This window comes from Chiloscyllium punctatum, chromosome 6 (assembly GCF_047496795.1).
Source record: "Chiloscyllium punctatum isolate Juve2018m chromosome 6, sChiPun1.3, whole genome shotgun sequence".
NCBI classification, from domain to species: Eukaryota; Metazoa; Chordata; class Chondrichthyes; order Orectolobiformes; family Hemiscylliidae; genus Chiloscyllium; species Chiloscyllium punctatum.
Genome location: NC_092744.1, coordinates 34,312,144 through 34,338,396, shown reverse-complemented (window position 1 = coordinate 34,338,396; position 26,253 = coordinate 34,312,144). Strand labels below are relative to the sequence as shown.

At 44.0% G+C, this 26,253-nt stretch overlaps 1 protein-coding gene across 8 annotated transcripts in view; it reads right to left on the bottom strand.

Annotated features, from left to right (window-relative positions):
- lrch3 (leucine-rich repeats and calponin homology (CH) domain containing 3) overlaps window positions 1-25,057 on the bottom strand; it is a 204,011-nt gene extending 178,954 nt beyond the window's left edge. For all 8 annotated transcript variants that reach the window (XM_072572386.1, XM_072572390.1, XM_072572389.1 and 5 more), the window contains exon 1: window positions 24,796-25,057. In XM_072572386.1, coding sequence (XP_072428487.1) covers window positions 24,796-25,057 — 262 coding nt within the window. The remainder of the gene's footprint in view (window positions 1-24,795) is intronic.
- Window positions 25,058-26,253: the final 1,196 nt, after the last annotated feature.

Below are 26,253 nucleotides of genomic sequence, written 5' to 3'. Positions count from 1 at the left end.
GCTGCTCACCTACTTGGGGGCCAATCACATTTTATTAACAAGTGGGAAGTCTTTGTCACTGGTCTGTGGAACAGTGTCAAGTTGAAGATCTGGAGTCCCGGTGGAGTCTCTCGGTTCTGCGATCATTTGGAAGGAGAAGAAACATTTTCTGGGGAGCACCGATGTTGTCCACAGAAGTTATTAGCTTGGCAAAAATACATTTAACAATAGCAATGCCAGCAAAGATACAAATTAAAATAATACCAATATACATGGCCAGATTTATCAACCAGTTGTACCATGAGCCAAAACCCCAATCTGCCCATCCAATGCCTTCTGTCATTTGACTGAAGGAGGTGCGGGGATTATATCTACATGCTTGGTAATGTTTTCGATGAGACTTGCCTTTTAATGTGGCGCAAACCCCACCCTCTTTGGTGTGTAGGTAGTTGAGGGCATACAGGTTTTGCTGAGAGCAAATTCCTATACTCCTGCTAAGGCTGAGGCCATCTGTTGCCCAAGAGGATAAGACAGCAAATAAGATTGTTTCAGTTTTGATGAGTAATAATTCCTGCAGATCCTCCTAAGGAGAAAGTACTAAGAAGTACGTAGCCCACAGACTGAGCTTTACTGCTGCCCAAAGCCTCAGCATCCCTCCAATGTGCGCAGAATTCAGGTGAAACTGAATGTTTGGTAGGGAAACACCAAGCCTATTCCCAGGTTATTGGACAGGGAACAGTAGTCGGGAAAGTGTCCCTACAGGTACAGCATGGGAAGTACCTATTTCATCAAGAACAAGGAAGTTGGTTTCTCTGCCTTAGTTGAAAAAAATAATAACCGGGTTTAGTATTGATAATGGAGGGGGTTTCCCAATAAGAAGCAGGCCTGTCTTTGTGACTACCCCGAACGTATGGGTGGACTAAATCAAGGACATTCTGACTTTCATGGTGCAAGAGTATGGCACTGTGAGAGGTAGGATTTGGATAGTAGAGGATAGTCGTCCCTCCTTGGAGTGTTTGCAGATGATAGCAGTGTGGATCAGCCCTGGTGACTGCATGGTGGACCAAAGGACCCAGGTCTTTAGCATGATGAAGTCGACTGACCTTCTGGATGATGTGAGGGGCTGAGGTATCTGCTTGTTTCCATAGGTGAGTGAGTATTTGTACATCATCTGCTTCACACTCCAGCCTGGTGACCTAAGCCAGGATCTGTATGGTACATTCAGTATCAATTAAATCTCTGAAAAAAATCTTCAAGGGATTGGTCTTGGCCTGTCCGATTGTAAGCAAGGGTGACATGATTTCCAGAACTTTGGAGGTTCAGGGGAACCTCCCTGGGGAACAGGCAAGTTTGACTTGAAAGGCACACAGATCTCGTCCCAGTTGACTGCAGGATAATGGGGTAGCAATCTCAAATCGGTGGTCCAGGGAATAGCCTTGGAAATAGACAGGAACTGGATCAAAAACTGGATAATGGTGGGTTTTTCCTTGAACGCCAGATAATGTTTGGGTTTTCTTAAAGATTGGAAGGGTCATGTCAGATTTCACCGAGGACATTGAGGCTCCTGTGTCAATCAGAAAGGGATACCATCTGTTTTCATCTTTAAGACAAAATGTAGTATCCTGCTTATAAGACACAGACTTCAAAGGAAAGTTACTTAGTCATTGGGAAAAGGGGATTAGTTTGCAAAAAAAATTAGTGAGTCGTCCTCTAACTCTCGCTTGCATCAGAGTTATTCTGAGTTTCCCCCAGTTGTCCTAAGGGTCCCAAGGGTAATTGCCATATCCACCTCCTTGGCTCCCCCCCTGTTGCCCATTTAGGACAATTAGAAGCCCAACGAGAAGAGTGGCCACAATTAAAGCAGCCTCGGGTCAGACAGTCACGAGCTCAGTGATATGGGTCGCCACAATTGAAACAGCTCTCAGGGAGTTGTCTGGGAGGAACCGAGAGGGCGGCAGACAGTTCAACATCAGAGTTATATTTACCATTGACAACATGGAAATTCAAAGCTCGTGCCCCTGAACAGGACTCATAATATGTTAAGTGTTCAAGAAAGTCTTCAGCAGAATCCTTACTTTTAAGGTGAAGTTCAAGGATAAGAGTAAGGTCAATAGGTTTTGCCAATATGGCAGATGCAGCAGCAAGGATATCATTCTGTCGCTGTTGATCCTGAGCCACGGCGTTGGTGAGGGCAGCAAAATCATTATAACCAATGCGTTCAGTGAAACGGGCAAATTCAGTGTTGGTAAAGGTATGTTGAATAAGGGCCCAAAGGTCTTGGACAGTGTTGTCAGAAACTTTAATCATGTTGTTCAGGAAATCAACAAACTGTTGGGGAGCCTTGTGATGGTCCGGAGCATTACTGAGAATGGACATAATTTCATGGGGCTTCCAGGGGCAGTAAACATGGATAGTGGCATTTTGACCAGCAGCACCAGCCTGTGGATTCAGCAGTTCTCTACGGGGAATATGTCCAGAGAGAGGGTATTTCATCTCCTGTGTCCTCAGAAGAGGAATTCAGCAGGGTTTCTGATCATTTAACGAGTTGCGGTAAGGCACCGGAAGACATTTTAGAAGATTGGTGAGATTTCGATTTTAGTTGACTGCCAGTGTTCCAAGCAACAGGGTCGGTAAACTGGGGAGGTGGCAGAGGAAGGGGCATGGCTACTGCAACAGCGTATGTCTGAGAATGAGCTGTAGCTGTCAAATTAACAGGAATCTGAGGAATATGAGAAGAAGCGGCAATAGAGGGGATGAATTCAGTTGGGAGAAAGACAGGCCTGCCGGGAGGGGATCATCAGGAATTTGAAAATTAGGTGCAATAACAGTTTGAGAAGCAGGACGTGGAATAGTCTGTGGGGAACGGGTTAGGGCAGGGGGGGCTTGGGATGCTTGACTTATCAATGTGGTAGGGACTGGAACAGCTGAGGGTACATTAAGATTTGCTTGCGAGTTAATTGGGGATGGGGGAGGCAGTAGCGGTGCAAGGCGCAGATAGGAACAGCAAACATATAAATCTGAATTTTCATTTCTCCCACACCCAAATCAAGGCCAACCATCGAACTGCACAGTTCATTTTGTTTATCAGTCACCGGTGACGTTTCCTTTTGCTTCTATTGACGTTTGGCTTGAGCACATTCATTTTTGAGGACCTCAATAGATTTCATGGTACCATCATTTGTTAATTCAATTGCCAATTTGGTGGCAGTATCCTGCCATGAACGCAAAACCGATTCTTTGTGGCTTTCACAACAAAATTGCCGCCACAGTCCAATCAATTATTTTGTTTTTGAGCCCAGGTTTCATTGCCAAATCAATTGCTGGGCTGATTTAACCAACTGAGTACTTTTAAGGCCGACCTGTGACCACTGCTCATCACCCAATGTATTATTTCAGGCACACAAAGTTTTTGCAGGCTTTCAGATTTGTCCAGATACTTTTCACAGTTTCACCAATGAAGATGACGGATCTTCCGTCTTGTCTATATTATCGCCCATCTTAAAACAACCTTCCCTTTATAATCCCGACTTAAGACCTTCACTATTCAACAAGCTGACAACAAACAACAAAACTAACGATTTCTGCAAACCCTTCTCAATTTTCCTAAACCCTTGACAGTCTCGTTATAATCCTTTCACAGTACAATCTAGAAATCAATTTAGACAACACCAATTCCACCGAATCTGAGTCCCCGGGTCATTTGAGGTATTTCCTTATTCAGGTCCCCAACATGTTAGGGGAGTCCCCAACTCCTTTTTATTTAAGGGTCGCCAATTCTATTTGGATCCCCAATTTGCAGATCCCCGACCTGTTAGTGGGAGTCCATGACTCCTTTTTTTTTAAAAATTAATTCTTACCAGGACCGATTCTTTTTGGGCTGGACTTAGACAATAGACAGCAAGGGGTCGAGTCAACCGCAACTTGAATGCAAGGAAAACCAAACAGAGAAAATACTCACATCTGGCCAGCCAATTCCTCTACACTCAATAGTGGAGGACTCAAGGCTCTTACGCCCCTGTCCACAATCTGTCCATACCAAATCCGAGTCACTTCACCAGATGAAGTTCTTGACCCCCAGCAGGGAGTCTCAGTTCCATGATCGGTCAATGAATACTTGCAATCGGTTTGGCTTTTAAGATTTCACTCTTTATTTTTCATATGGCCAGGCATAGAGCGTCCAGAGACATGGGTTATTATACACTTCAGTGTTCCTTGAAGGAGTTGCGCACATGGCGTAAAACAAAGACATTTTTACACTTTCCTTAAAGAAAGGTACAGACTGTGATTGCTTAGCACATTCAGACAATTACCAATCAATACATCATACTGCTTTAGCTGACAGTTACTTGGTCCAATGTCATTTCCTAGGAACCAACTTTGTTTTCCAACACTCAGGCCACCCTTATCTCATTAACTGAGCTATTGCACCTGCATCTAAAGCTTAGTTAGGATGGCTAGTAATGTCTTATCTAGTCTAGTTATTTCTATGCTGTAAAGGAAGAATTGTCTGCTAATCTCTATTGAAGCAGACTGTGGTTAGTCATTATGCAGCTATAGCAGATTTAGCAGTTAGTAACTTAAAAGCCATTTATGCAGCTTTTAGCAGAATTGTCAATTTGCAGGCTAGAAGGCATTTTGTTATGTTATTTGCGTCTAGAAGCCATTTTATTGTCATCTACATTATAAAGAATGTTATTTCATTGCCACCTACGTTAAGCAGTTATTCCCAACAACTAGTTAACTCAGATCCTCAAAATAGTGTCAGTTGTCAATCAGCTACATATTGCCAGCCAAACCTCTCTTTGGATGGACCCTTTGGCTCCAGCTCATTTGTCATAGCATCCCCCACCTCTTGAACAAACAGCTGTTTAAACAGCGCTTACAATGGGTGTCAGATAACATGCTTTTAAAAAGTTTTGTCAAAATCCCAGGTTTTTAAAACAATCCTTTTTGCATTTCAGTCCACTATCCAAAATGCAGAAAAGTAAAAAGACAGGATCTTTACATAAATAGAAAATATATGTAAATTCAACATCAAACAACAGGCTGTTATTTTGCCTTTAAATTTTCCTCATCTCCTTGATGTATCCATACCCAAAGACTATGCTGCAATTTGTCATGCCTCACTGAGGTAGAACATTAGAAGTCAAACGCCGCTATTCTCAGAGTTGTCAAAAGAGTTAGAAAGTTTATCAAAGCATGCAACATTCCCAAATTACATACCAGATACCTAACTGCAGTTAGCTATTTCCTGCAGTTAACATGTTCACTTATTTAGATTCTAACCACGGTTCCATCAACATTCAACTTTTACTAGTTAAATTGATAATCCCCTTCTAAACACAACACACACCATAATGTTGGTATTAAGGGTGTAGGAGAAAAAAAAAGGCAGTGGTCCCAATCGTCAGGTTTGATAAGATGATCCTTGACTTCTCAGCGATAACATTTTCTGAGGCCCTATCAAAATCTGGAGTGCTACATGTGGCCAAGAACCTGAACAGGAGCAGCTAAGATAAATACTATGGTTACAAGAGTAATCACAGGCTGGTAAATCTTTTCAGCAATTCCCTTCTTAATTTCAAAAGCCTAATCATTGTCTACAGGTCAGGAATGTGACTTGTCTGTACAAACGCAGTTCCAAAACAGTCAAGAACCTCACCAACATTCAAGACAAAGCAGCCATCATGACGGCACTTCATTCATCCCTTTGAGCATTCTCTCCTTTGACCGCCAGTGTACCCACAAACAGGATGCACCGTTTAAATTCACCAAGGCTGCCTCAAAAACATCTTTCAAATAGCAACCTCGACCACAACATGGTCTTAAAGCCATCATGATTCAAATTTGGAATTATAATCATTCTTCATTTTTTGAATTAAAATTATGGAACTTCCTTTCCATCAACACTGTGAGCATAGCTGCATTACAACCTTCTTCGGAGCACTGAGCAATGGGCAAATAAATGCTGGCCTTGCCAACAGTGCCCATATCACTTGAAAAGAATAAAAAAAATGGGTGAGCAGTCTATCACATCAAAGATTCTGGATTTGGAGAAAGTAAAAACTAACCAAACCCTACACTTTTAAATGTATAATTTTCACAAATGGTGAAATAAACAATGGGACAAGTACAGCAGATTGAGCTATAAGTTAAAAGTTTCAGGAAAAAACAAACCTAAAATGTTGAAATTCATCATTACAGAATTATGTTAAATTACTTTCAGGTCCGATAATGCTGTTTAGCTATAATTAAGAATTTCGAAGACCATTAATAACCCAGCTACACATCATCCAACAAAGTGCAAATTAAGAGTTTTTCAAAGGGTAAGTGCAATGCAAAAGAGCAAATTTTTGCTTGTGTTTTCTAGCCTGGGATTACCAGAGAGAAAAGAGTAGAATTACTGACGACAACAACTTGTAGAATCACACAGCACTGAAACAGACTTTTTGGTCTAAACTCATCTCTGCTGACATAGTCGCATTTACCAGCATTTGGCCCATATCCTTCTAACCTCCTCCTGTTCATATACCCATCCAAATACCTTTTAAACGTTGTAATTATACCCTCCTCCACCACTTTCTCTGGCAGCTCGTTCCATACACGCACCACCTTCTGCAAGAAAAAGTTACTCAAGTCCTTTTTAAATCTTTCCCCTCACACTTTAAACCTATGCCCACTAGTTTTGGACTTCTGCACTTCAGGGAAGAGACCTTGTCTCTTTACCCTACGCACACCCTCATGATTTTATAAACCTAAGTTCACTCTTCAGCCCCTGATGCTCTAAGGGAAAAAAGCCACAGCCTATTTGGTCTTTCCCTGTAACTCACACCTTCCAATCCTTGCAACATCCTTGTAAATCTTTTCTGCATTCTCTCAGGTTTCACATCCTTCCAAGAGAAGTGCGACCCGAAGCATATGTAACGTTCTAAAAGTGGCCTCAACAATATCCTGTACAGCTGCAACATGACACCCTAACTCCTATGCTCAAGGTTCTGACCAATGAAGGCAAATGTGCAAAATGTCTTCATCGCTACCGATAGAGTCATAGAGATGTACAGCATGGAAACAGACCCTTTGGTCCAACCCGTCCATGCCGATCAGATATCCCAACCCAATCTAGTCCCACCTGCCAGCACCCGGCCCATATCCCTCCAAACCCTTCCTATTCATATACCCATCCAAATGCCTTTTAAATGTTGCAATTGTACCAGCCTCCACCACATCCTCTGGCAGCTCATTCCATACATGTACCACCCTCTACATGAAAAACTTGCCCCTTAGGCCTCTTTTAATCTTTCTCCTCTCACTTTAAACCTATGCCCTCTAGTTCTGGACCCCCCGATCCCAGGGAAAAGACTTTGTCTACCTTGTCTCCATGCGACTCCACTTTCAATAACAATGCACCTGCACCCCTAGGTGTCTGTTTGGCAACATTCCCCAAAGTGCAAGACCTCACATTTATCTCCGTTAAAGTCATAGAAATGCACAGCATGATAGCAGACCCTTCGATACAACTCATCCATGCCAACCAGATATCCTAAATTGCTCTAGTCCCATTTGCCAGCATTTGGCCCATATCCCTCTGAACCCTTCTTATTCATATACCCATTCAGATGCTTTTTAAATGTTGTAATTCTGCCAACCACCACCACTTTCTCCTGCATGATCTATATGGACTTCAATAAGGCGTTCAACAAGGTTCCTGATGGTAGACTGGTTAGCAATGTTAGATCACACAGAACAAAGGAAGAACTAATGATTTGTATACAGAACTGGCTCAAAGATCGAAGACAGAAGGTGGTGGTGGTGAGAACGTGTACAGGCTACGAGCAGGAACGGAAAGTTTTGAGTTTTTGTGAAACAAAAGGTTCAGCTAGCATGACTCAGATCACCTAAGAACTTGCAGTAAACAATGAGGTGCTGGAGACAAGGGTAGTGGGTTAACAAAGTGGAAATGCATTCATTACGTAAAGCCATTTAACAAGATGAAGAAGCATTCAGTACGTAAAGTCAGATTACAAGGTAAAAAGTACTCATTATGTGAAGCCAGTTAACCAGGTTAAGAACATTCATTGTGTAACAGCAGATGACTTGATCTTTAATATTGACACTTACTAACTGTAACGGTCACCCAATCAATATGTATGTTGCTTTATCTGGATGCTCCTCCCTGCAAATAATTATGTAATTCATTAAGAACTCATGTCCCTGTGCACATGGGCAATCGTCCTCTCTCCATGGCCCAGAATAAAGATGAAGGAAGTAAAACCTTTGTGTCTCAGTGTATCACTTCAACTGAGGCAGGAACGGGATTACAGTGGAGGGTTGCTTTTCAGACTGGAAACCTGAAAATGTATGAGGTATGATTAGTTAGTTTGCAGATGACACCAAAATTGGAGGTGTAGTGGACAGCAAAGAATGTTACCTCAGAATATAACAGGATCTTGGCTCAATGGGCCAAGGAGTGGCAGATGCAGTTTAATTCAGATAAACATGAAGTGGTGCATTTTGGAAAAACAAATCAGTGCAGGATTTATACAATGAATGGTTAGGTCCTGCGGAGTTTTTTGCTGAACAAAGAGACCCTGGAGTGCAGGGTCATAGTCCCTTGAAAGTGGAGTCCCAGGTAGACAGGTAATGAAGGAGGAGCTTGGTATTTTGCCTTAATTGGTTAATGTATCAAATATAGGAATTGGATGGTCATGTTGTGACTGTACAGGACATTGGTTAGGCCACTATCTCAATTCAATGCAATCTGCAACTCCTCGGCCCAATTGATCAAGGTCCCTTTGCATTCTGAGATAATCTTCTTCACTGACCACCTACTTTGGTGTCATCTGCAAACTTACTAACCGTGCTTCCTACATTCCCATACAAATCATTTAAGAATTTTGTATTTAGTGGTGTTCTAGCCGATTCCAAATGTTGTTACCAGACTCAAAGGTGTAATGACAGCAAAAACTGACAATTTTGGTCATACATATGACTTCAAAATTCAATCTGGTTTCGAGATCTTTTACCTGAATTAAATCATTTCCACGACTACTTTGTGAGGTGATATTAAACTAGCATAACTTATTGCGTAGTGGAAAAGAATAGACTGGATCTAAAAGTTGAAATTCTAAATTGGAGGACGACTAATTTTGATGGATGAACTTTCAAAGGCTGACTGGGGGCAGGTGTTAATAGGTAAATGGACAGCAGGAAAATGGGAAGCCTTCAAAAATGAGATAAAGAGGGTACAGAGACAGTATTTTCCTATTAGGAAGGCAAATCGGGAGGGCAAAAAGGGGACATGAGACAGCTCTGGCAAGTAAGGTGAAGGAGAATCCAAAGGGATTTTGTAAATTCATTAAGGACAAAAGGATAACGAGGGAGAGAATAGGGCGCCCGAAAGATCAGCAGGTCAGCTTATGTGTGGAGCCGCAGGAAATGAGGGAGATACTAAATGAGTATTTTGCACCAGTGTTTACTATGGAGAAGGACATGGAAGATCTAGAATGTGGGGAAATAGACAGTAGCATCTTGAAAAATGTCCACATTGCAGAGGTGGTGGTGCTGGATGTCTTGAAATGCAGAAAAGTGTATAAATCCATAGAACATGATCAGGTGTACCCAAGAACTTGTGGGAAGCGAGAGAAGTAATTGCTGGGCCTCTTGCAGAGATATTTGTATCATTGATAGTCAGAGGTGAGGAGACAGAAGACTGAAGGTTGGCTAACGTGGTGCACGATTTAAGAAAGGTGTTAAGGAAAAGCCAGGGAACTACAGACCAGTGAGCCTGACCTCGGTGGTGGGCAGGTTGTTGGAGGGAATCCCGAGGGACAGGATGTACATGTATTTGGAAAGGCAAGGACGGATTAGAAATAGTCAATATGGCTTTGTGCATGGGAAATCATGTCTCACAAACTTGATTGAGCTTTTTGAAGAAGTAACAAAGAAGATTGATGAGGGCAGAGCAGTAGATGTGATCTATATGGACTTCAGTAAGGCGTTCGACAAGATTCCTCATGGGAGACTGATTAGCAAAGTTAAATCTCATGGAATACAGGAAGAACTAGCCATTTGGATACTAGTGACCAGTGGAGTGTCACAAGGATCGGTGCTGGGTTCTCTTTTTTTGTCATTTACATAAATGATTTGGATGCGAGCATAAGAGGCACAGTTAGTAAGTTTGCAGATGACATCAAAATTGGAGGTACAGTGGACAGCGAAGAAGGTTACCTCAAATTACACCATGATCTTGATCAGATGGGCCAATGGACTGAGGAGTGGCAGATGAAGCTTAATTTAGATAAATGTGAGGTGTTGCATTTTTGAAAAGCAAATCAGAGCAGGACTTATACACTTAATGTTAAGGTTCTGGAGAGCGTTGCTGAACAAAGAGACCTTGGAGTGCAGGTTCATAGCTCCTTGAAAGTAGAGGCGCAAATAGATAGGATAGTGAAGGCATTTGGTATACTTTCCTTTATTGGTCAGAGTACTGAGTACAGGAGATGGGAGGCCATGTTGCAGCTGTACAAGTGAGCTGCCAGAGGAAGTGGTGGAGGCTGGTACAACTGCAACATTTAAGAGGCATTTGGATGAGTATATGAATAGGAAGGGTTTGGAGAGATACGGCCGGGTGCTGGCAGGTGGGACTAGATTGGGTTGGGATAGCTGGTCGGCATGGACAGGTTGGACCGAAGGGTCTGTTTCCATGCTGTACATCTCTATGACTCTATGATACTAGTTTGGCTACTTTGGAATTGTGTGTGCAGTTCTGGTTTCCTTGCTATCAGAAGGATGTTGTGAAATTGAAAAGATTCAGTAAAGATTTACAAGGATGTTACCAGGGTTGGAGCTACAGGAATAGGCTGGGGCTGTCTTCTCTGCAGCATCGGAGACCGAGGGGTGACCGTATAGAGGTTTATAAAATCATGAGGGGCATGGATAGGATAAATAGACCAGGTCTTTTCCCTGGGGTGAGGGAGTCCAGAACTGGAGGGCATGGGTTTAGGGTGAGAGAGGAAAAGGTATAAAAGGCACCTCAGGGGCAACCTTTTCATGCAGACAGTAATGCATGTATAGAATGAGCTGCCAGAGGAAGTGGTGGAGGCTGATATAATTGCAACATTTAAAAGGCACCTGGATGGGTATATGAATTGGAAGGGTTTCAAGGGATATGGGCCAAGTGCTGGCTGGTGGGACTAGATTGGGTTAGGATATCTGGTCAGCATGGACGAGCTGGACCAAAGGGTCTGTTTCCGTGCTGCTTATCTTTATACCTCTGTCGTCCTGTTTCCGACCCCCACCTCAGTCGAAGCAAAACGCTCAGAAAGACAGTGTAATTTCACCTCCTTCATTTTTCTGCTCAGGTGCTCTGGTATCCTCCATCTGAATCATGTCTGCGAGGATGGAAGTCTCGTCAGCTTTGTTAAGTATTTAACATCCCTTACCCAAGGATTGAGATTTCTCCAAAGAGTGGTGCAGGAGGACAGACTGAATTGTGTTTTCAGGTTGGACTTTACTGAAGGAGATTTTGGAGAACTGCCTCGTTTCCACTTGACTTGGAGAGGGTAGAGTGGTCACTAAGGACAGTGGATTTACGAACTTGACTGGTGCATTTTTTTCCGCATGGGAGGATTCTTCCAGTTCTATTTACTGTAACAGGCTAATAATTTTTGTTGTTATAATCACTGCATGTTGTGTCTCAATTAACTTGCTTAAATACTGGCTGTTAGAGTCTTATGAAAGCTGGTAGTGCCATCTCGGTGGTTATCATGAAATGATAAAACAAGGGAATGCGAATCTGTATAGGGTATAAACAGGTAGGGAAATAGGTGAGAAAGAGTACTGCAGATGCTGGGGATCAGATTCAAGATTAGAATGGTGCTGGAAAAGCATAGCAGTTCAGGCAGCACCTGAGGAGCAGAAGAGTCAACATTTCGGGCAAAAGCTCTTCATCAGGAATGAATGATGAAGGGCTTTTACCCGAAATGCCGATTTTCCTGCTCCAGGTAGGGCAAGAGTTAAGTTTAGACTCAGATCAGATAAGAACTTGCAGTTAACAATAGGGTGCTGGAGGCAAGGGTAATGGGTTAACAAGGGGGAAATGCATTCATCATGTAGAGCCATTTAACAATATTAGAAGCATTCATTATGTAAAGTCAGTTAACAAGGTAAATAGTATTCATTATTTGAAGCCAGTTATTCATTGTATAACAACAGATGGCTTAATCTTTACTATTGACACTCGCTGATTGTAACGGTCACCCAATCAATATGTATGTTGCCTTATCTGGATGCTTCTCCCTGTAAAATGACTATATAATTCATTAAGAAATTGCTGTTCGAGAGAGAAGACCGAGAAATTATGTCTCTATGCACATTAGCGATCATTCTCTCTCCCTCCAGGGCCTGTATGAAGGGGTCCAATGAAGTCTTAACAATAACTAACAGATCTGAAACAGCTCAGCCTCAAGTTCTAACATTCTCTAAACTCTTAACAAAAGATCAAGCTCAAAATGCACTCTTCTTTTTGTGAACACTCTGCATCAAAAACACAGCAGCAAAGGTATTTTAATACAATACTCTCATCTGGCTAAAGCATATACACTCATCGCTATGACTCCATGTAATGTGGAATTCGACATACAATACAATCATTCTTTATACAGAAACAGATGGAAAGTCAAAATGGCATACAAAGATGTAGAAATACAAGTCAGGAATAGCTCAAGAAAACCCTGAAGTAATCAGGTCCTATGTGGATACACCTGTTTTCCTACTTCCTGGGAAAGAATTGTGAAGAAACAAAGCAGTTTTCAACTGAGAATTCTTGATCCCTTTTAACTCCCAAATTGAAAATTCCAACAACCAGGCAACTCCAGAAGAAAACGATAGGGAAGAGCTGAGTTTACATTTAAACTTCAGGCTTTTAAAAAAAAGAAAACGTATACAAAGGCACTTTAAAAAGTAATACATTACTCCTTAAAAGAAAAAAAACAAAACTTAATGAACCATTTTGGACCAACTTCTGAAATAGGGCAATTACAGCATACACTTAATATTTGCAGGATGAATAACTTTGTCAGAGAATTAAAAGTAAAGATTTTTGGAATAATATGAGAATTCCGATATGCATTTTAATTCACCGAGTCAGAGAGTCATACATCATGAAAACAGGTCCTTTGGCCCAACTCGTCCATGCCAACCAGGTTTCCGAAATTGAACTTGTCCTATTTGTCTGCATTTGGCCCATACCCCTCTAAACCTTACCTATCCACATACCTGTCCAAATGTCTTTTCAATGTTCTAATTGTATCTGCCTCTACCATTTCCTCTGGTAGCTCATTCCACATTAGCACCACTGTGTTAGAAAAAAGTTGTCCTGCGGGCCCCTTTCATCTTAAACCTGTGCCTGCTAGCTTTTCCCTGAGAAAAAGACCTTGGCAACTCACCTTTTCAATGCTCCTCCCCTATGATTTTATAAACCTTTGTAAGATCATCCCTCAGCCTCCTACGCTCCATGGAAAGAAGACCCAGCTTATCCAGCCTCTCCTTAAACTCAAACCTTCCAGTCTCAGTAATATCCTTTTTTCTGCTTCCTTTCTATTTTTTGCTTTTATCCTTTCAAGCTTAATAACACCTTCCCTAAAACAGGGTGACCAAAATGCAGTACTCCAAATGTGGCCTCCCCTTACCAAGGTTTTCGACATAACATGATGCCTCAACTCCTGTACTCAATGCTCTGTCCAAAGGAGGCAATTGTGCCAAACACGTACTGCACCACCCTGTCTTGGTAAAAACAATGACTGCAGATGCTGGAAACCAGATTTTGGATTAGTGGTGCTGGAACAGCACAGCAGTTCAGGCAGCATCCAAGGAGCAGCAAAATCGATGTTTCGGGCAAAAGCCCTTCATCAGGAATAAAGGCAGAGAGCCTGAAGCGTGGAGAGATAAGCTAGAGGAGGGTGGGGGTGGGGAGAAAGTAGCATGGAGTACAATAGGTGAGTGGGGGAGGAGATGAAGGTGATAGGTCAAGGAGGAGAGGGTGGAGTGGATAGGTGGAAAAGAAGATAGGCAGGTAGGACAAGTCATGGGGACAGTGCTGAGCTGGAAGTTTGGAACTGGGGTGAGGTGGGGGAAGGGGAAATGAGGAAACTGTTGAAGTCCACATTGATGCCCTGGGGTTGAAATGTTCCGAGGCGGAAGATGAGGCGTTCTTCCTCCAGATGTCTGGTGGTGAGGGAGCGGCGGTGAAGGAGGCCCAGGACCTCCATGCCCTCGGCAGAGTGGGAGGGAGAGTTGAAATGTTGGGCCACGGGGCAGTGTGGTTGATTGATGTGGGTGTCCCAGAGATGTTTCCTAAAGTGCTCTGCTGGGATGTGTCCAGTCTCCCCAACGTAGAGGAGACCGCATCGGGAGCAACAGATGCAATAAATGATATTAGTGGATGTGCAGGTAAAACTTTGATGGATGTGGAATGCTCCTTTAGGGCCTTGGATTGAGGTGAGGGAGGAGGTGTGGGTGCAGGTTTTGCAGTTCCTGCAGTGGCAGGGGAAGGTGCCAGGATGGGAGGGTGGGTTGTAGGGGGGCGTGGACCTGACCAGGTAGTCACGGAGGAAACAATCTTTGCAGAAGGCGGAAAGGGGTGGGCAGGGAAATATGTCCTTGGTGGTGGAGTCTTTTTGGAGGTGGCGGAAATGTCAGCGGATGATTTGGTTTATGCGAAGGTTGGTAGGGTGGAAGGTGAGCACCAGGGGCGTTCTGTCCTTGATACGGTTGGAGGGTGGGGTCTGAGGGCAGAGGTGCGGGATGTGGACGAGATGTATTGGAGGGCATCTTTAACCACGTGGGAAGGGAAAAAGAAGGAAGCCATCTGGTGTGTTCTGTGGTGGAACTGGTCCTCCTGGGAGCAGATACAGTGGAGGCGGAGGAATTGGGAATACGGGATGGCATTTTTGCAAGAGGTAGGGTGGGAAGAGGTGTAATCCAGGTAGCTGTGGGAGTCGGTGGGTTTGTAAAAAATGTCGGTGTCAAGTCGGTCGTCATTAATGGAGATGGAGAGGTCCAGGAAGGGGAGGGAGGTGTCAGAGATGGTCCAGGTAAATTTAAGGTCAGGGTGGAATGTATTGGTGAAGTTGATGAATTGCTCAACCTCCTCGCAGGAGCGAGAGGTGGTGCCAATGTAGTCATCAATGTAGCGGAGGAAGAGGTGGGGAGTGGTGCCGGTGTAATTACGGAAGATCGACTGTTCTACGTAGCCAACAAAGAGACAGGCATCGCTGGAGCCCATACGTGTGCCCATGGTTACCCCTTTGGTCTGGAGGAAGTTGGAGGATTCGAAGGAGAAATTGTTAAGGGTGAGGACCAGTTCGGCCAAACGAATGAGTGTGTCGGTGGAAGGGTTCTGTGAAGGATGTCTGGAGAGGAAAAAACGGAGGGCTTGGAGGCCCTGGTCATGGCGGATGGAGGTGTAGAGGGATTGGATATCCATGGTGAAAATGAGGCGTTGGGGGCTGGGGAAACGGAAGTCTTGGAGGAGGTGGAGGGCGTGCGTGGTGATTCGAAGGTATGTGGGGACTTCCTCGACTAGTGGGGATAGGACAGTGTTGAGGTAGGTAGAAGTGAGTTCAGTGTGGCAGGAGCATGCTGAGACAATGGGTCGGCCAGGGGGTCAGGCTTGTGGATCTTGAGGAGGAGGTAGAACCGGGCAGTGCGGGGTTTGCGGACAATGAGGGTGGAAGCTGTGGGTGGGAGATCTCCTGAGGTGATGAGGTTCTGTATGGTCTGGGAGATGATGGTTTGGTGATGGGGGGGTGGAGTCATGGTTGAGGGGGCAGTAGGAAGAGGTGTCCACGAGTTGGCGTTTGGCTTCAGCGGTGCAGAGGTCAGTGCGCCAGACTACCACTGCGCCCCCTTTATCTGCTGACTTGATGGTGAGGTTGGAATTGGAGCAGAGGGATTGGAGGGTTGTGCGTTGTGCTAGTGAGAGGTTGGAGTTGGGGAGGGGGGTAGACAGGTTGAGGCGGTTAATGTCCCGGTGGCAGTTGGAAATGAAGAGGTCGAGGGTGGGTAATAGGCCAGCGTGGGGTGTCCAGGTGGATGCGGTATGTTGGAGGTGGGCGAAGGGGTCCTCAGAAGGTGGGCAGGAGTCCTGATTGTGAAAGTAAGCTCGGAAGCGGAGGCTGCGGAAGAAGTGTTCGACGTCACGGCGTGTATTAAATTCACTGATGCATGGACGGAGGGGGATGAAGGCGAGTCCTTTGCTGAGGATTGATCGTTCGTCCTCAGTGAGGAGAAGGTCTGGAGGGATGGGAGCTGGGATCTTGTGTGGGTGTGGAGCTGGGAGTGGGGGTGAAGCCAGTAACTGGAGTGGGTGTGGTGCTGGGGGGAATGGGGGTGGAGTATCCACTAATTTCATTTATTGCATCCGTTGCTCCTGATGCGGTCTCCTCTACATTGGGGAGACTGGACGCCTCCGAGCAGAGCGCTTTAGGGAACATCTCCGGGACTCCCGCACCAATCAACCACACCGCCCCGTGGCCCAACATTTCAACTCCCCCTCCCACTCAGCCGAGGACATGGAGGTCCTGGGCCTCCTTCACCGCCGCTCCCTCACCACCAGACGCCTGGAGGAAGAATGTCTCATCTTCCGCATCGGAACACTTCAACCCCAGGGCATCAATGTGGATTTCAACAGTTTCCTCATTTCCCCTTCCCCCACCTCACCCTAGTTCTAAACTTCCAGCTCAGTAACTGTCCCCATAACTTGTCCGGACTTGTCCTACCTGCCTATCTTCTTTTCCACCTATCCACTCCACCCTCTCCTCCTTGACCTATCACCTTCATCCCCTCCCCATTCACCTATTGTTCTCCATGCTACTTTCTCCCCACCCCCACCCTCCTCTAGCTTATCTCTCCACGCTTCAGGCTCTCTGCCTTTATTCCTGATGAAGGGCTTCTGCCCGAAACGTTGATTTTGCTGCTCCTTGGATGCTGCCTGAACTGCTGTGCTCTTCCAGCACTACTAATCCAAAAACCACCCTGTCTACTTGTATCGCCACTTTCAAGGAACTACGTACCTGGACTCCTTAGTCCAAAGCCCTACCATGAACTGTGTAAATCTTGCCCTGGTTGTCTTATCAAAATGTAACACCTGACATTTATCTGAACTAAACTCCTTCTGCCATTCCTCAGCCCAGCTGATCAAGACCCCATATACTCTTAAGACAACCTTCTTTGTCTGGGACACGCGCGCTAAACAACCTCACCGCCCTGTGGCCGACCTCTCCAACTCCCCCTCCCATTTCCTCAAGGACATGCAAGCTCTGAGCCTCCACCGCCAAATCAAAGCCATCTGCCAACAGGAAAAAGAACGCCTCATTTTCTGCCTTAGGACCCTTCAACCACATGGCATCAACATTGATTTCACTCGTTTCCAAATATCTCCTTCCCCGCCACCTCATCCAGATCCAACCCTCCAACTCTACATCACCCTCTTAACCTGTCTTATCTGTCCACCTTCCTTCCCACCTACCTTCTCCACCCTTCCCACTGACCTCTCACAATTACCCCCATCAACATCATTCTATTGTGTTACCACCTATCTTCCCCACAAGCCTCACTCCACCCCCTTTTCATCTCTCAGCCCTTTTCTCCCTTCACATACCTGAAGAAGGGCTTATGTCCAAAACATGTCCTGCTCCTCAGACGCTGCCTGACCTGCTGTGCTTTTCCAGTGCCACCCTTGGGCGGCACGGTGGCACAGTGGTTAGCACTGCTGCCTCTCAGCGCCAGAGATCCGGGTTCAATTCCCGCCTCAGGCGACTGACTGTGTGGAGTTTGCACGTTCCCCCTGTGTCTGCGTGGGTTTCCTCCGGGTGCTCCGGTTTCCTCCCACAGTCCAAAGATGTGCAGGTCAGGTGAATTGGCCATGCTAAATTGCCTGTAGTGTTAGGTAAGGGGTAGATGTAGATGTCAGGGTATGGGTGGGTTACGCTTTGGCGGGGCGGTGTGGACTTGTTGGGCCGAAGGGCCTGTTTCCACACTGTAAGTAATCTAATCTAATCTAATCTAATCTTCTCGACTCTGTCCACTACACCACCAATTTTGGTGTCATGGACAAACTTACTAATCATGCCTCCGACCTTCTCATCCAAACCATTTAGATATGATTGAATGGCGGAGTGGACTCGATGGGCCGAATGGCCTTACTTCCACTCCTATGTCTTATGGTCTTATAAGTGACAAACAATTATAGATCTAGCACCAATTGTTGCAGAACACTGCTGGTTTCAGGCCTCCAGTCTGAACAACCCTCTACCACCACCCTATCTTCTACCATCAAACCAATTTTGTACCTAATTGGCTAGCTGTCCCTGGATTCCATGTGATCTAATCTTGCTAACCAGTCTACCAATTTCTCAAGTGAAAAAGTGTGAATCATTTAATGTAAACTGGTAGTGCATTTTTCACTCCATGGTGCTCTTGAAGCCAAGTTTACAAGAAGTTGCGATTTATATAAATGATTTTGGACGTGACCAGAGGAGGTATGGTTAGGAAATTTGCAGATTACACCAAACTGGAGGTGTAGTGGACAGCGAAGAAGGTTACCTCAGATTACTACAGGATCTTGATCAGATGGGTCAATGGGCTGAGGAGTGGCAGATGGAGTTTAATTTAGATAAATGTGAGGTGCTGCATTTTGGAAAGGCAAATCAAGGCAGAACTCAAACTTAATGGGAAGGGCGTGGGCAATGTTACTGAGCAGAGAGACCTTCTAGTGCAGGTTCATAATTCCTTGCAAGTGTAGTCCCAGGTCAACAGGGTAATGAAGGCAGCATTTGGTATTCTTGCCTTTATTCATCAGTGCATTGAGTATAGGACTTGGGAGGTCATGTTGCAGTTGTATAGGACATTGGTTAGACCACTTTTGGGATACTGTGTGCAAATCTGGTCTCCCTGCTATTGCAAGGATGTTGCAAAAACTTCAAAAGGGTTCAGAAAAGATTTACATGGATGCTGCCAGGGTTGGAGAGTTTGAGCTATAGGAAGAGGCTGAACAGGCTGGACCTATTTTCCTCTGGAGCATCGGAGACTTTGGGGTTGCCTTATAGAGGTTTATAAAATCATGAGGGGCATGGGTAGGGCAAATAGACAAAATAGTTTCCCCCGGATTGGGGAGTCCAAAACTTAGGGTGAGAGGGGAAAGATTTAAAAGGGACCTAATGGGCAACTTTTTCACACAGAAGGTGGCCCATGTATGCAATGAGCTGCCACAGGAAGTGGAGGAGGCTGGTACAATTTACAACAATTAAAAGGCATCTGGATGGGTATCTGAATTGTAAGGGTTGAGAGAGGCATGGGCCAAATGCAGGCAAATGGGACTAGATTTATTTGTAACATCTGATCGGCACGGACGAGTTGTACCAAAGAGTCTGTTTCCATGCTGTACAGCTCTATGACACTAAGTCTTCTGTAGTTATATTAAACTGAAGCTCAGAATACAACTCTATTTCACAAATTAAGTCCTATTTGAGTCAATGGTGTGACAAGTAATCTTCTACATGAAATGAGGACCAAGATCTTCCAACAGAAAGATAATCATTACAACAATGTAGACAGGAGTTACATGTCTGGCCCCTGTGGAAATTCCAATAAAACTCACCCTGCAGTAATTATTTCAGAAGTTGCAACTGCTGACAGGCAATTACCAAGCGTCTGAAACCCTCTGAAAAACCTGAGAATTTGATGGATCTGACTTTCTTAGTTTGTTCCCAAGAGCAATTAAAACCAATGCTCGCTTCTGGCTAACTTCTAAACAGCGAGACCCCTTCCCCACAACCATCACCACTAATTTCTCCCCAACACCCCACTTCACAGATATCCATTTCACCCCTGCCCCACTCAATTCAGCCTCAGTCTCTAATTTGTTCTTCCCTGTCCAACCCACCTTTAACAACCACAATGCAAATGGGCCTATCTTGTTAGCCTGCCAACCAACCTACCCATCTGCAATCAAATTTTGCCCCCTGCCATCTCATCCATTTTCTGGCCCTACATTGACATCTCGTACCCTTAACGAAACCTTGTTCACCCATACTCAATCACTAGACACAAATCAATAACAATGCCAAAGTTTAAAAAAAATTAAGAAGTAATATTTAATCTTAAAGAACACTCCTTTTCACTAAATGTTCAAAAGGAAGGGGAGAATAATATGAAAGCAATCATACCAAAACACACAAAGGTTTCACTACTCTTAGTTTGTGTAAATGTCTATGCTGTCTGCTGCTGCCCTTAAGGTGTGCTCCCAGGGCCTACGCCATCATGGGAATGACATGGGCTCACCTCCCTTCCACTGCATTGAGATTGAGACAACAGACTATGATGGAGACATCCAAGACCAAGAAGACACAGACATCTGATGTAAAAAAAACATGAAAGGTAACTGGTTCCAATGGTAATCACAAGTTCTGGATGTAGCTCTTCTAAACTCTCCCTGTTCCTCAGCTAATGTTCAGTTAAGTGCTGAGCGTAATTGGGCTAACTGTCCTTCAAGTACAAGGCAGGAGAATATTTGGATAGGTACATAAGTATGAAAGAGTTAGAGAAATATGGGCTGGATGCAGGCAAATGGGACTAGTTCAGTTTAGGAAACCTGGTCATCATATACAAATTGAGCAGAAGGGCTTATTGTGACTTTATAATAGAAATGGAGCAGGATTAAGCCAATAGTTCTTTCAAGCCAAAGGGTATAATATTCCAAATAGCCACTTATTATCACAATAGATTTTCTTATTCTACCTGCAGTTTCAGCCACGTGCATCTCTTCAAGTGATGAACTTCACTGGGTTCATGACTACACTTAAATGGACAAGTGCTAGGTGTACAGCATTCTTGAAATAATATCCAATGTCAGCAGTGATCAGATAGCTTGACAACTTCATATATCCTTGTTTAAAGCCAAAAATCAATCACCTCTTCAGAACATTTTGACCCGGCTCACAGTGCAATGCAAGGTGTCACTCCCTGCTGAAAATTCACTCTATTCTTATTCAGCTTCATTAATCACCTAATCCCTATCTTGGGTCAATCAGGGTCTTGTCTATAAATTCATGGTTTTCTCCCTCTTGTTTCATCTACATAGGAGAGTGACTCTGCAATTTCCCAATACATGGAATGGGCTCTGAATCAAGAGAATTTTCGGTATTCATAGTTTCAGCATCTATGATGTTCATAACAGATTTCTCTAAAATCCTGAAGTGGAAATCACCTGGCACTGGGGGATATCATTTCTTACTTTTCTTACATTAACTTGGTGACTCACTGATTTATTATTAATTTTGTTGGAATTACTGGGATGTCATCCCTCTCTTCCTCTTCTATAATAATGATGTCAATTAAGTATGCAACATGTCCCCCATTTCTTTGCTTTAATTTAGAAATAGAATCATAACTACACAGAAGCAAACCATTTAACTCACTGTATCAATGCAAGCTCTCTACTGAGCAACTTATTTTTTCTAATCAACCTGCTCAGCGATGTTATTACACACCTCTGGTGCAGGTGAGACTTGAACTTAGGCATCCTGGTACAAGGGTAGGGGCACTACCACGACACAAGGGATTCCCCAAGTCAGAACTCCGTCTCAATGATCCAATCATCTCAGCCTCTGAACTGCTGGGTTGCAGGTACATGCCACTAAATCTGTCAATTCCATTGCCAATTACCTTTTGAAATAATTGATCATATATTTTCAGCTCATCTGCAATGCTCTTAATCTTTTTCTAACATTATTCTAGCAGTATTTACAGCGAAAGTGATATTTCATGAAGTTATTTTTTCATATTTCTCTTTTGTAGTTCTTACTGGCTGCTTTATTACCTTCCGCTGTTCTTTACGTTTCTCTTAGTCACCCAGATGTCCTTTTTCTTTTGCATTTGTGTGCTTTACCTTGGAGTTTTTCTCTTTTGTTGTCTGTGGCTTTTTTCTAAAAAAGTAGACTGCTCTCTCTCAGCTACAAAGTCTTTTGCCTGGGGTTGGAAAGTCCAGAACTAGAGGACATAGGTTTAGGGTGAGAGGGGAAAGATATAAAAGAAACCTACGAGGCAACTTTTTAAAACAGAGGGTGGTATGTGTATGGAATGAGCTGCCAGAGGAAGTGGTGGAGGCTGGTACAATTGCAACATTTAAGAGGCATTTGGATGGGTATATGAATAGGAAGGGTTTGGAGGGATATGGGCCGAGTGCTGGCAGGTGGGACTAGATTGGGTTGGGATATCTGGTCGGCATGGACAAGTTGGACTGAAGGGTCTGTTTCCATGCTGTACATCTCCATGACTCTATATTGTTTTCAACATTGTTCAATGAGCTTCTGACAATTTATCCAATAACTTATTTGTCCTACTCTGGCTGAGCAGTCTCTGTCTTATGAAATATAGCTAATAAAAGTTTGCTTTTTTTAACCTATTTGGTATTTGCCAATTTCATGAAAGCCACCAGAAAACAATGGGAGAATCACGGCATGCTTAACAAGCCTAAAAATGTGAAGATGCCGTTTAATAAACCAAATTTGACTTAACTGTAATGTGATTTGGAGGTACAGATGTTGGACTGGATGGACAAATTTAAAAATCACACACCAGGTTAAAGTCCAACAGATTTATTTGAAGGCACTAGCTTTTGAAGTGCTGCTTCTTCATCAGGTAGTTGTGGAGCAGAATGATGAGACAGAATTTACAGCAGCAGGATTGCTTTGTCATTGAATGTAATATTAAACAAATTTAGCTCAAGTCTTTCACCTTTTAGAATGATCATGTTTGTTTTGGTTCCTCCATATGTAAAACCCATTGCTTTTTTAAAGTTACGTTCTCAAGATAGCTTTTAACAAGAGGTGCCATCTCAGCTCAGATAATGTATTGAAAGTGTGAAGTTAAAAAGTCTGTCTGTGTCCCAATGTCAGTTCATATTGATTGTATTTCTAAAGTGAGTTTACAGAATTTAACGTGGATTTATGCAGTTTTTGAACAAACTAAAAAATGTCATTCTGCAAGCACAAATTCACCCCACAAACTTGTCTCTTCATCGTTTATATAAAAATGATTTGGATGTGTGCGTAAGAGGTAAAGTAAGTTTGCAGATGACACCAAAATTGGAGGTGCAGTGGACAGTGAAGAAGGTACCTCAGATTACAATGGGACCTTGATCAAATGGGCCAATGGACTGAGGAGTGGCAGATGGAATTTAATTTAGATAAATATGAGGTGCTGCATTTTGGGAAGGCAAATCTTACCAGGACTTATATACTTAACGGTAAGGTCCGAGGGAGTGTTGCTGAACAAAGAGACAGTGGAGTGCAAGTTCATTGCTCCTTGAAAGTGGAGTCACAGGTCGATAGGATAGTGAAGGCATTTGGTATTCCTTCTTTTATTGGTCACAGTATTGAGTGCAGGAATTGGGAGGTCATGTTGCGGCTGTACAGGACATTGGTTAGGCCACTGTTGGAATATTGCAGTTCTGGTCTCCTTCCTCTCAGAAAGATGTGGTGAAACTTGAAAGGGTTCAGAAAAGATTTACAAGGATATTGCCAGGGTTGGAGGATTTGAGCTATACGGAGAGGTTAAATAGGCTGGGTGGTTTCCCCTGGAGCATCAGAAGCTCAATCATGAAGGGCATGGATAGAATAAATAGACAAAGTCATTTCCCTGGGGTGGGAGAATCCAGAACTAGAGGGCATAGATTTAGGGTGAGAGGGGAAAGATATAAAAGAGATCTAAGGGGCAACTTTTTCATGCAGAGGGTGGTCTATGTATGGAATGAGCTACCAGAGGAAGCGATGGAGGCTAGTACAATTGCAACATTTAAAAGGCATTTGGATGGGTATACAAATAGGAAGGGTTTGGAGGGATATGGGCCAGGTGCTGGCAGGAGGGACTAGACTGGATTGGGATATCTGGTCAGCATGGACAAGCTGGACCATAGGGTCTGTTTCCATGCTGTACATCTCTATGACTCTAGTGCCTCCAAATAAACCTGTTGGACTATACCCTGGTGTTGTGTGACTTTCTTACTCTGATATGTTATTACTGGTTAATATCATAGTATTATTCTAACCATCAATACTCCTGATAGCTGTCTAAAATCCTGAGGAAAGACTGGATTCATTGGCAGGATCGGCTCGATGGGATGAATTGCATTAACCATTGCCGATTGAAGAGAATTTTCAACTTGGTCTGAGTACACAATCGGAAGTCTTGGAAAAATCATTCAAGGGAGGAACACAGAATATGTGGTTCATATACAGAAACCGTATCAGTCGAAACAAGTGTCTAAAATTACACGAACAGCGGTTAATGCAACATTTTAACCAATTGAAAGAAAGCACTGATTGTTGCCTCTTCCGTGCTTTTTCAAATGCCATCAGTGTTTTACTCTTTATGGTGCGACACAACAATTAATCCAGCATAAATGATAATAGATTGAATCAATCTGGAATTATCCATCTGACGTTGTGAAAGTTATATTTTGTCGTAACTTAATGTCAATTTACTCACGCATGAGCCACGATAACAAGTTACTGCATCATTGATTAGTGACCAAGAAGGGAGTCAGAGAACCATTGGCGGGCGACCCTTGGTGTCGCACGCCCAGGTCCCTCCCCGTGCGCGTGTCCCAGGCTCCAACAAACTCGCGACAGCTCTGCGAGTGCACGCGCCTCCTTGTTTAAATCACATTGTTCACAACGTCCCGAAAAATTCCCGTTGGACCGAAGCTGCCATCGCCGCAGCAAAGCCGCGTATATGTGAGTGCGCGCTGTATCTCACCCGCCTGCGTGGTGTCCGTCAAGTCCTGGTTCGCCGCGCTCCTGGGGAACTCCTTCAGTTTCCTCCCGCTTAAGCTCAACACTCCCGTCGCAGCAGCTTCCTCCAGCGCTCTCTCTAGACTTCTGTTCCAAGGCGGTTGCGCCGATCCAGAACCGTTATTAACACTCCCTCCTCCCCCTGCACCGCTAAATCCGTTCAATCCGACACCACCGCCTGCGATCCCGAGCTGACACTCCGACATCAACATCGTCGTGGCCGCCATTACAAGTCTTTGGTCCACACTGCGCAGGTGCCAGCGGCCGGTCAAACCGCGCGTGCGCGCCGAACATCAAATTTGACCTTTCGCTTTGGCGGTTGAAGGGGGCGTCTTCAACTTGATGAAGAGACCTTTTTAGTTTTATTTTAAAAACTACAGCTTTCCTGATTCATGTAAAGTATTCATTTTGGTCGGAGGAACGAGAAGAGGTAAGATATAAATTGCAGATACCGGCGTTGGACTGGGGTGTATGAAGTTAAAAATCACACAACATCAGGTTATAGTCCAACAGGTTTAATTGGAAGCACTAGCTTTCGGAGCGACGCTCCTTCATCAGGTGGTTGTGGAGTATGAGATCGTAAGGCACAGAATTTATAACAAAAGTTTTCAGTGTGATATAACTGAAATTATGTATTGAAAAAGACCTGGATTGTTTGTTAAGTCTCTCATCTTTTAGAATGAACATGTTGATTTCAGTTCTTTCATATGTAAACAGTAGAGCATTTAAACGTTACATTTTCAAGTGAACTTGAACAATTGGTGTTGTGTCGGCCCATATAATACATTTAAGATGTGAGCTGCCCTGTGTGAGACCGTCTGTGCAACAACGGTCAGACTGATTCTAATGTAAAAAAATGGATTTGCAAAATCTTACATGGATTCATGTAGTTTTTGAGCAAAGTAAAATGTAATTCTGCAAGTACAAATTCATCCCACAAACTTGTATGTGTATGTGTGCATGTGGGTGTGTATGGATCAGGGGTTATGAGTGTCTGAGAGACAGTGTGTGTATGTGTGTGAATGTGAGCGTAAGGGGGTAGAAGTCTGTGAGAGGATACACGTGTGAGTGGTACGTGTGAGCATGAGATAGGGTATGCGTGGGTGTCTGGGTCTGTGGGTCTGTAGGAGTGTGTGAATGTCACACCTCCACTTCTCGCTTTTGAACAACCACCAAACCTCAAATAGATCATCATTCGTAGCACACTGCCTGGCTTTCAGGACAACACCGGACAACCTTGTCTTGGTGGACACTGCAAGACATGTCAGAGTGTCGACATAGATACCACCAATACATGTGGGGACACCTCCCACCATGTATGTGGCAGGTGCTCATGTGAATCAGCCAAAGTTGTCTATCTCACGCTGCAGGCAAGGATGCCCTGAGGCATGGTACATTGGCGAGATCAAGCAGAGGCTACAGC